The 12,128-nt window shown below is 35.3% G+C and overlaps 1 protein-coding gene across 3 annotated transcripts in view; it reads left to right on the plus strand.

Annotated features, from left to right (window-relative positions):
* Sec31 (COPII coat complex component secretory 31) overlaps positions 1–3,558 on the plus strand; it is a 486,555-nt gene extending 482,997 nt beyond the window's left edge. For all 3 annotated transcript variants that reach the window (XM_090403344.1, XM_090403343.1, XM_090403345.1), the window contains exon 27: positions 1,446–3,558. In XM_090403344.1, the coding sequence (XP_090259470.1) occupies positions 1,446–1,634 (189 nt within the window). In that variant the 3' untranslated portion in view covers positions 1,635–3,558. The remainder of the gene's footprint in view (positions 1–1,445) is intronic.
* The last annotated feature ends 8,570 nt before the right edge of the window (positions 3,559–12,128 follow it).

Here is a 12,128-nt window from a genome sequence, read left to right on the forward strand (position 1 = left end):
GGTGGCTATACTATTTTCTATGCTATGCTAGATTTTTCATTTTTTTATTGGATTTGGACTTTTCAAAAGTTGATCTCAGATTTATGATTTACAAGTTGTCACTTAGAATAAGTACAGTTGATGCTGAACTGACTTTAAATAGGCCCATAGGCAGTATAGTGGTACTTTTTTTAAAAAAAACATTTCTCTGTATGCTTTTCATTTCATTTCTTTTACTTTTTATTAAGAGTTAATTTGATATCCTGCATCTTAACAGGCAAAAGTCTTATTCTGCATGAATGTATCTCTGCTGTAAATACTAGGCCAGTGCTATAGTAAATGTCAAGCATGTAGCCAACACCTTTTTGTAAAATAACTATTTCTAATGATAGCAAAGATTTATTACTATATCAGCATTTCTCTTTTCATTTTACAAACACTTCACACACACACACGCGCACACACACACACAAAAAGCCAAAAGTGTGTGTGTGTGTACGAGGGAAGCAATGAATATTGTCATTGTAAGTAATGATAAAAAGAATATCATTACTCCTTCATGTCATAAAATGCATTATTGTAATAAGTTTTATTTCTCAAGTAATTATTCATTTATAAATAGCAGGCTCAGAAAGAAATGAAAACAGTTAACTATTGAATTGATATCACATAAGTTGTGAAAATGCTGACAGCAATCATATTTGCACTTTCACGGTCATATTTGGTTAAATAACCAATTAAGCCATCAGCAAAGAACTTTATATACTGTACCCTCCCTGTTTCAAGAACATGATTATCATGTTAGCCACTGTTCTTCCCCCAGCATCATCCATATATTATTATCTGTATGTGTATCAATGTTTATGTTTTACAGTACATGAGATTTTTTCTGAGGTGTCCCAGGTGCATGATTTTTTTCTTTTTTTTTTTATGGGGGAGAAGGTTGGTTTGAGGGGGGGGGGGGGGGGTTCTGTTGATTTTACGCCGAGGGAAGCCATTGTCCATTGAAGCTCCCAATGATGGTACCGGCTCTATTCATTCTTCTTTTTTCTATACTTCCCACATTATTCACTCTTCTTCTCCTGAGTTTTTTTACTCTCCTCTCTTCCATACCACCATCACTGGGATGCCTTGCTGCAATGTGCGGGGGGGGGGGGGGGTCCTGGTAGTCATGAATTACTTTGATCCCCGCTTTGGCAAGATGAGCACTCCTGGGTGGCAGGCCACGATCAATCAAAGACATTCAATGACAAAGCGTCCACTGTAGAAAATTATTCCCATGGGTGCTAAAAAAGTGAAGTCATCTGCATTTATTTTCATGGTAAGAAAATGTTTAAAATATAATAAATTTATTTCACATGGAAAAAAAAAAGTTTTTTTACAAATTACACTGTTTCATATATCATTTAAGTGTTAAGTTTTAAGAATTGATATATGTTGCTCTCTTTTTCTCTCTCTCCCCTTAGTTGTCCAGTGGTATTATGTTGGGACTGCATCAGATTATTCAAGCAATTCAGCAGGGTGACTACCCAGGTGCACTGACAGTCCATAGTCAACTGGTTTCTAGTGCTAACTTTTCAGAGACTAGTAGTTTCATGCCAGGTATCAAAGTTCTCTTACAAACAGCTCTTCAACTTGGAGTTTACCTTCAGTGAAAAATTATGTACAATTATTTGTGCAAACACAACAGTTGTTGAGGTCCATAATTTTCAGGGTTTATGAGAGTCAAATCAGTAAGTCAGAAAACATTTTTCTTTTTTGGTTTAATGAGCATGATGTTCTTGATTAAAGTCTCATTTTTTGCTGAAATTAAAAAAAAAAGCTATATATATTTATAAAAGAGATACATAATAATATGCGTTTTCAGAAGTGTTTTAACAACTCTGAAAATATACTCCATTCTTTTTGACTGTCTGTCTTTAGAAAGGTGGGGGGCTATTCTCTGAACCTGCTAGCTGGATAGAGGATTCAACATTCCTTTTGTTTATTCTAATTTTTTTAAAAAAAGTGTATTACCTATTGACAGTTGTGAAGGATTCCCTGTGAAAAATAAACCTGAATGTAAATAAAATTGGTTTATGTGAAATGGGCAGTGTATAATATGTTCATTATCTTCTTTAAAATAAAAGTTTCTATTTATTTGTTATGTCAAACTATCCAGAAAATAAGTGTTTCAAAGACCAGGGCTACTCAGCTATTTGAAATGCTTCATCCATCTCAATTAATACTAGCTAGAAATTATAGATATTGCCTTATAAATGTCTTATATTAATATGCAATAATTTTCATTCAACATTTCCATAAACGATAAGTGTGAGATGTTTGGTTACTGATCTAGATTTTTGTGATTCAAGAGATGAAGAGATATAAGTTAAATTTGCATTTTATACCAGAATATAATAGTTCCTAGTTTGTTACAAAATTGAGGCTCAGCTTTACCATGCTGCTCTTATTTGCAAAGTTTGAAAATTATGAAAAATAATAATGGAACTTGTTTTTAACTTAGTAGAGAAACTGAAAGATAAGTAGTCTTCATTTAATTGCTTTATTTCAATGAACAACTGTTTATTGAAGTTCAGTTGTTTAAGCACTAATTCATGATCTCTGTCACTAACTTCAGACAATTCACGTTTTCACAGAATGTCCTTTCCATATTTTGTTCAGCACATCTTAATTTGTCACATGTTGTTTGCTCTGAGGGTAATCATAGAAAGCAGACCCATGAAAAGTTCACGGTACCTGTTTCTTTCTCTTATCCATGTAATTCTTTCTCCTTAGAGCTCACGTTAACTGCAGCATTCTCTTACTTACCATCTCTGAAACCAGCAGCATATTTTTATTGCATATATGATGATAAAAGTGTTCAGGAAGTATCTAAGAATTAAAAGCGAGGTTTCTAATTATTGTCTCTTGCTAGTCAGCACTGGATCACTTGTGCATACAATTTTAAATTTATTTTTTGTAACTAAATCCGATGAATATTTTCACCTACATGCACATACCAATACTGCGGTGTGTGGCATGTTTGTACTTTGAGTTTAAACATGTGGCTAAAAGTGGACTTCTCATTGTTTAACATTTATTTCTTTCAAACTTAAATTTCTTACAGTCCTAAACTTGCCACTAAGCTCAGTCTTTCCAATGCTGATTAGAGACCCTAACAAATAATTTTGCAGTAGTAGCATAGTATGACATATGGATTTATTATATGCCAGGTGTATCATCTGAGTAGCCCTGCTCTGGGTAATACAGTAATTATGTATTTTTAAGAAAAACTTTTTCCCAGCTTCTAGTATACTAAGAGTGCTGGTTTTATTTATTGTATTTTATTATTGTAAAATATAAAACTGTCTTCCATTGTTATGCTTTATTATATTTCCTCTAGAAATTAAAAGGCTGTTTGCATCTTTATCCTGAATGTCTTTTAGGAAACCTTGAAAGAATGTATTTTGCTAATGAACTTTTATTTTGGTGCTTTGTTACTGAAAATACAACAAATGCAGGATAATTTTATAGCACTGTATATACTAAATGTAAACTGAGTAAGATGTGATTGCACAAATAAAATTGTAAAGATTATTTGAAGGCCTTTCTTTCCTTTAAATTTTATTACAAAAAACATTGAATATAGAAAATCAATTTCAGTAATGATCTCTAACATATATAGACACTGCTTGGAAAGAAGTCAATGGACACCATAATGTGAGAAACAGACAGCCATGGCACCCACCTTAATAAGATGTAAGATCTCCTTTTGCTGTGATGACTGCATCTGTCCTATGGAGTATATTTTTCACAAGTGTATGATAGCGATCAGTGGGAATTTTTGGACCATCAAACATCATGCAGATGTTCAGTAGAGTTGAGCTCTGTGGAGGCCAGTGAAGTGTGTGGACATTTATGTCCACAAACCATGCAGTTACAGCAGCAGTCTTATAACACAGTGCATTGTCTTACTGAAAGAGACAATCATGATATCACAAACAGAGGCCCAAGGCCAGATCAGGACCATACCATCACACTGCCACCTCCAAATTTCATAGTTAGGGTTATGCATTCTGGTAAGAGATGTTCACCAGACATCTGCCACACCCATGTTTGCTCAGTAGAGGGTGTAGTGTGATTTGTCAGTCTGTATCACAAGCTTCCCACTGTACTTTGCCACTGAAGATGATAGTGCATGCTGGTTCGGGTAATGTGGGGGCTTGCATATTGCAGCCCTACCATGGAAACCCATGTTTTGAGCCTCGGTTCTGAATGTATGAATGTATTTGTGCAGATTCATGTTCAAGTTGATGCGTGAAACTCTGCATTCAATGTGTTGGCCAACGGATAGTGGTTTTTACATATTATCCTTCGTAGCATACCCTGTGGTCACATTTGGTAAGTATGGTGGGTTTTCTACTGTGGGTAGCACTTTGTAATATTATTTTTTATTATACTAAATTCTAAATATATTCGATATTATTTCTTAGTTATCTTATTAATTTTTTGTCTTATTTAACTTATTCAACAGTCGTAACTCCGAGTTGTAATTGTTGCTCGAGCTAGTCTTTTCACCTTTAATCCTTCAGTCTACAATTTCATTCCCCCCTTCTCAAGGTCGTAACTATGCTACTTTCACATGTGTGTAGTATAGATTTGGGAATTGCCTCTGACTGGAGCCAATTCCTTTGTCTAACTAACTGGCTTTCTCTCACACTGATCTTTAAAAATTTATTTGTATTAACGACTGTGCCATTAAACATCGCGCAAGGAATTGTTTGTCTTTCCTATATATGTAAGAGAAATGCTCAGCAGAAGAACACAGTTATCTCTAATATTCAGCTCTAAATCAAGCAACAACATATGAAACTTAAATTTAGTCAGTCGTGGCCACTTTTGCTTTAAGGACACACACAGGTTCTATCTTTTTATGAGAAGTGCATTGGTAAGTCGAAATCAGGCAAGTTATTTAACAAACAAAACAATTTATTCATACGGAGACATGGTAATTACAAAATGAAAGAGAAAAGATTTCACACATATCAAATTTATCAGGCTGTTATCAATTCTGCGAAGTAACAAAGCAATGCACATGTCTGGTTCTCAACTTACTTAAATCAGTACTTCTAGCCTTTAGCTTAGAGACAATGACAAATATTTATGTTCACATATACGTCAGACATGTGGTTAGTTTCATACACACTTTAAAACAATTTAACTTAGATCAATATCAGAATTATGCATTACTAAGCTTCACAGTTAATCTCCCTTCAAACATTAATTCTTAACTCTTAACAATAACCTTTTAACATTAACAAATGCTCGTCACTTTGCAAATAACTATTTCACAATAATTTAGAAGTGCGGTTTTCTGACTTCATAACCTTTACAATATGCTAACAACTATATAATCAGCAATCTCTGCTCTAAGGTTCACAATACATAGCAGTTCTACATTATTCTTGCTTGATACATTTATCAGCTAGTTCAGCAGTCACGATCCTAGAGATCACGAATACAACCTTCTTCTTTCCTGTTAGAATTGCAAACAGACCTTATCCCACGGCACTTGGAGATCGCTTAAGGAACTTCGCGACGGGACTTTCTGGAACAGGCCGATGCCGCTGTTACATATCTCCTATCATCGTCGATATACTGCTAGCGGGATATCCTTCCCCCATCCTTGGAATGGCTGGATATAGGAACCTTCTTCAAAGCGACACCAGAACAAGTCAGGAACAGAGAGACCAGAGCTAAGCCAAGCTAAAACAAGTCAAGAGCAGAGCGCCTGTCCTCTTTTATTCTCCCTTGAAGGACTAAGAACTTCTTTAGATCAAGTTCCCTGGATGTTCTACCAGGGGCACCTTCCCCCCCTTGCAAAATCAGAGTCATGGCAGGAAAACCCCATAATTCACTGACCTTCGTGCCTCCAAATAGCCTCAGGTCTACATTCTAATTCTGTCTGGGCTATCTCTTTGTTTGTACAATTTTGGCAGTCAAATAACTTAGCAATTTATTCTAATATTTTTATAGATTACATAAAACACTCATGAAAAATTGTTAATTTAACTACAAGTATTTTGCATTGACTTTCTTTCTCAAATAAATCGGTATATAAGACTTTTATAAAAAAAATTCTTTCTATACAAGATTTTACAACTTTCAGTTGACTCCCTGCACTTCCATATCAATACGGTATTACTGATTGTTGACCTGAGATTGCCGAATTTGTCAACAATTTGCCGAACAGAGGCCTGCGACATGGTATCCTATCACAATCCCTCTGTCAGTTCCCTTTTTGCAGCCATTTCACTCAGACACAGTTGCACTGATTCAGGAGCATCATGTTCCTCCAGTTTATACCAGCTACAAACATGTGACTCATTACATGGCACAATGCACCTAGCCCATGGGGGGGTATCCATTAACTTCTTTCCAAGCAGTGTGTGTATATAGATATATTTTGCACACACACATTGAAGAACTGGGAATGGTTTAATATTTGCTGTTTCATAGAAAAGGACAAAATTTATTGACTTAGCACTTCAAATTGAATGGAGAAAGTACGGTCAGGGTCTCAACTCATACAACGGAGTTGAGTTCTGATGATTCTGTTAAGTCAAAAATCACTATATAAATGATAAGAATGTGAATATGTTAACATGCCTGAATAAATGTGTAGGTTTTTTATATTTTTAAGTAATTTTGCTCTTGGTTTATAGTGAAATACAGTGTACAAATTATAATAATATGAGTATAGAGTGCTTCTATGTGTTACTAGAAGCATAATCAGGTGGAAACAGATGGAACAAGAGCAATTCTTCAAAGCTGCTGCTTTATTAATTGGGAGACTAGGTAACCAACAAATTCTTGAAATTCAGGAATTGCGACAAAGCATTCTAAGGATGGTGTGATGACAGCAGGAGTGTGAACTTTTTTAAAAATTTATACATCACATCAGATTTAGTCTGTATACAAGTTTTCTTTTCCACGTGAATTTCTGTGCCAATTTTTTTCACTGGAAACATTTTTTGGGGTACTCAACTTCCTCTCTCTTTTTTTTTTTTAATCTTCTTCTACAGCAGGGTGCTTAAGAGTCAAAGCTGTATAAATGGGAGGAGACCTTCATGTAGCCTTTTGAGGAATGGAACCAACAAGGAGCTTTTGACCTAATGTCCATTCTTCACCTTCTCATGGTGCACCTTGTTAGGTATCTACTTGGATACTGAATGAATGAGGATGGGCTGGCAATTGGAATTTAGCTAACCAAATTATAGTCTTATTGGCATAAACTATAATGTAAAATGGTGATACAACATGACAGAATTTCATGCTAGCTGGGGCACTGCCTGGTTAAACTAGGACTCCCATTGTTTTTATCAAGGAACCAGGGTAAACATTTCAAAGTCAGCTACTGAATCATATTCCAAAACACATCCCAGCTCAACATCAGCAGTTTAAGGTTGGTGTTATCAATGCAAAAGATATGGAACTAACAGAAGAATTGGATAAGCCAGATTATCATAGGTATTACTGAATCAAAGAAGACAAAAACAGATGATCTTTATCCATGTGTTAAGGCTCGAGTGCTGGGAAAAACTCATAAAAGTTTAATGCAATGAAACACCACTAGGAAACAATTAAAAATAGTATTTAATGCTTCCAATATTTGATCTCATTTACAAAGACATCATCAGGGAGAAAAAATGAGACTTGACACACACACACACACACACATGCACTACAAAACTAACTGAAACATGTGGATGAAAGACTAGAGCCCCTAGGTAGGTGTCCTTTATGGACAACTGTCAGTGGCCTGGGATCTCAAAGAATTAGTGTTTCCCATATTTGGGGAAGTTAATGCAACTATATTTATTTAAATTAGGCTGATTTTTTAAGAGCAGGAAATTCTAAAAACAGTCTTTCTCTTCTAAATTTACTGTGATGGAGCATGTCTTTTTTTCCAATTGATTCTGTGAGTTATCCAAAGCATAATCTTACAAGACCAGATTGACCATAGTCATGACTGCAGATGTGTGTTTTTCTATTCAGATGGTAGCTGATCTTCCTGTCTGTCAAATCTTGCAGGAACAAGGAACTCTATATATACCTAAAACTGAGGGGTGGGGGATGTCTTTAGTGGAGTGGATAAGGGCAGCTAGTTTTAAATGGGACTCGAAAGTGGTGCAAATATTGTATTTCTTTAAGATTCTGAATATTTTTTCTGATGGGCCTCCAGATGCATGGTGGGTAGACCATTAAAATCTTTCTGGAGAGGAAGTCATGGATTGGGGGAATGATTTTTTTTTTTTTTTTTTTTTTTTTTTTTTTTTTTTTTTTTTTTTTTTTTGGTATTGTGAGAACTGTAACCAATAGATTGAAAAGTGTGGTATATATGAAGTTCTGTAGCAAGAGAGGTCTCATTGGAACAAAGATTATAAGCTCTATGGGTTAGTGTTTTTAAGACATTGTTGAGGAAAGGGTAGGGGATGATGGGAAAGTTTGTGAATGTATCTGCCTCTGTGAGTGGGTTTCCTATATACTGAAAAGGACAGGTTACCATTAGGTAGGTGGGTGTTGTCTAGAAAAGCCAGACTATTATTAGTTTCCTTTTCCATTGTAAATTGAATTCTATGGTGACATAGAGGAGACCAAATAGAAAAGACATCTACATATCTCAAAAGATAGAAGGTTTGAGAGGGGCTTGTTTTTCAAAACCTTCCATTTAAAAAAAAAAAAAAAAAAAAAAGCAGGAGGGGGGGGTAAGATCCCACAGAAGCTCTATCTATTTATAAGTTTTGTCTTTGTTTTAGATTTTGAGGGGCTAAGTCAGAAGCTTGCTTTTCATTTCGATAAATGAAAAACAAGCTCCTGACTTAGCCTCTCTTAAACCTTCTGTTTGGTTGAGATATGTAGATGATATCATTTTCTATTTGGTCTCATGGCTCAAACACATTAGAAACTTGTTTGTCACCTCGATAGCCTTCACCCTAGAATCCAATTTACAATGGAAAAAGAAACTAATAATAGTCTGGCCTTCCTTAAATACCTTGGTCATCCACCTACCTTAATGATAACCTGTCATGTTCAGTATATAGGAAACCAACTCACACAGGCAGATGCATTCACAAAATTTCCACCCACTCCCTCTTATAAACCATATGCATTTATGTTGTTTGTTCAGGTGGTTAAGAAGGGGTATTTCAGGTTTGAGGACTGTGAAGCCAGCTAATGAACATATAATATTAAAACAGAATTAATAATGGGGGGTATTAAAGAACACTCTCCCCTGCCCCAGTTTTCCCATAAAAACCCTTCCCCAAAGAAGTGCCCTTAAGTATAATATATATATATATATATATATATATATATATATATATAATTTTAAAACAAAACCCGGGTTTTCAAATTATTCTTCCTGCCTTGCGTCAAACGTCCCCCCCCCCTTTTTTTTTTATTTTTATCTTAACAGCCTAACAGCAGAAGTATGGAGAATGAAGACATCCTAGCATCTAAGCAAGGTATGTGCAAAATTTTCTTCCTCAATTATTCTACATATATTTACCTTTAAAATACACTTATAATGCCCTAAAAATTTCTTGAGTAAAAAAGTCAATGTACTTAAAATAAGGGACACTCCTAAACAAAAACAGGCTATAATAGCCGTAAAAATAATAATTAATAACTATTACTAAAAACAAAGAAAGATAACACACACCAATTACCGTATTTGCCGGCATATAAGACGCACTTTTTTCTTTGAAAATAGGTCTGAAAAACAGGATGCGTCTTATACGTCGATACTCAGTTTTTTATTACTTTCATTTCTGGAAATTTTCTCTGTTCTGAGTTACGCGATTTCTTTCTCGCTTCCTTGCAGTGTGTGAGAGCATTCCAGTTACGTCGAGTTCAGTGGATGCGCATGCACTGTCATCAAAGATCACAGCTGTGTTCCTGTTCGTTTAAACTTTCCAATTGTTGTTGTGAACGGTGACAAATTTCTGCCGTTAAATTTTCTCTAAATTTCTTGTCAAATTATGGCTGAAAACTGTCCGCATTGCTACAATATTGCATACAAGCTACGTGTGATTGTGTATGCTAAAGAACATGGAAACAGGGCTGCAGAGAGGCATTTCAGGCCATCCCCAACTGAGAAAATGATAAGAACTTGGATAAAGTTTTTTTTCTCCAAAAAATGTGTACAATAAAGGGGGTTCGTCTCGTACGCTGCCAGATACGGTAGTTAAACATGATCCAGCTAAACACTGGAAAACTGCTTCCCTTTTTCCCTTGTTTGTTAAGCTCAATGGCCTATCACTGCCAGATAACTTGGCTTGTTCGAAACCTAATTAATGCTATATAATAGAGCAGTTAATCCTGAATGCATGGTGTATAATCTATCAATTGCCAATGTTCTCTGGATGAAAAACTCAATTTTTGGGGGGGGGGGGGACCTTCCATGTCTCTCTCAATTAGACACGCTAACTTGCCTTCAATTAAAATGCCCTGATAATGGTTCTTCGTGTCCTAGACAAGATTAGAATCCAGCTCTTTCCAACCAAAGACACAAAAAAATAAATTCTTGTTTAATCCTTTATCTAAGTGTAAACAAACAAAGTTCACCCATGAAGTATCTTCACAACTAGGCTACTTGTATATAGAGGCTAATGACTTCACATTAATTGCCTTAGTATCCCATAATGCAAAACATGCATTCTTTTGAATGTGTATAGTACTACTATGCATTTATGGGAGGAGTCACTACCCAGACCGACTTCGGCCTTTATTGAGCTCTCATCAGTGTGAGTCAGATCCAGAAGAGATGCCAAGACTGAAATAATGTAAACTGCAATAAAGGTCAAAAGCAGTCTGGGTAGTGGCCTTTCCCATAATGCATAGCATTGTACACATCCAAAAGGATGCATGCTTTGCATTATGGGATACTAAGGCAATTAATTCATAGTCATTAGCCTCTATATACAAGTAGCCTATTTGTGAAGATACACCATGTGCAAACTTTGTTAGCATACACTTGGATAAGGAATATAAACAAGAATATAATTTCTTGGCATCTTTAATTTAATTTTATCATGGCCCCCTTTGCTCATGTTCTACATTCTGACAAAATAACTGTTGCCTATAAAGAGAGAATACTATTTTGGGTTGGTCATTGCCCTGCCTTACTGTCAACTTTTTTAATATCACTCTCACACATGACAGGCCAAAAAGCCTATTGCAAATAAATGCCATGTGTGGGTTAAGAAGATTTATGAGCAACATGTTCTAGAAATTACTAGAACTATTACTATCTCTGCAGTAGCCAAATCTTAAATATCTTCTTCAAATAAACAATAGTACAACTACTTAACAGACAACACAAATATGATTTAGTAGCAAAACTGAAAATCAAGGTGTATTTTCATTTCTTGATAAAGTTATATCTTCCCTTTAACCATCTGTTCTTCACTGTCTCTACCACTTAATGCAAAAACTAGGTGTCGTTAGTACCCATTAAAAGAAGATAATCAGCAAGACATTCTTCCTATCGCTTATGTTTCTGGTATTTCTGAACCTATTGATAGAATTTTGAAGACGTATCACCTTAATCCCATAGTTTCCTATTCTGTTACCATCTATAAAAGACAAACTGTTGCCTCTATCTTTAATTGGTGTTTACTAGATCCCTTGTGAATATCTGCCAAAGTATGTCAAATACTTTGGGCAGATAGGCTGTTCTGTGTGTGTGGGGGGGGGGGGAATAAATGAACATCAGTACTACATTCAGTGCATGCATGAAACCTCAAAAGTCTGGTCTAGCACAACATAATATTGGCTCTAAATATAGTATCATGTGGGATGAAGCTTGCCTTCTCCATAGATTTTGGATATGAACACTTTTCAAAGACGGTTGTGGAGTTTTTTGTTTTTTTTTTAATATCGGCCTAACTTGAATCGGAATGACTGTTTCTCTCTGCAAAGTTTGTAAGATTCTCATTTTATGTATTTTATTTTTAACACAAAAATAGTTTTAATATTATTTATTAATATTCATTTCCAGCATGCAGCATTTTTAATTGATAAACTGGTTGTTGTATGTACCTTGTATTCCAGTTCTTTGATTTGATTGTTTCCACACATAGATGTACTGTTATTTTCAGTAC

Source organism: Typopeltis vanoorti, chromosome 14 (genome assembly GCF_054136105.1).
Source record: "Typopeltis vanoorti isolate ZY-2024b chromosome 14, IOZ_Tvanoo_1.0, whole genome shotgun sequence".
Taxonomy (NCBI): Eukaryota; Metazoa; Arthropoda; class Arachnida; order Uropygi; family Thelyphonidae; genus Typopeltis; species Typopeltis vanoorti.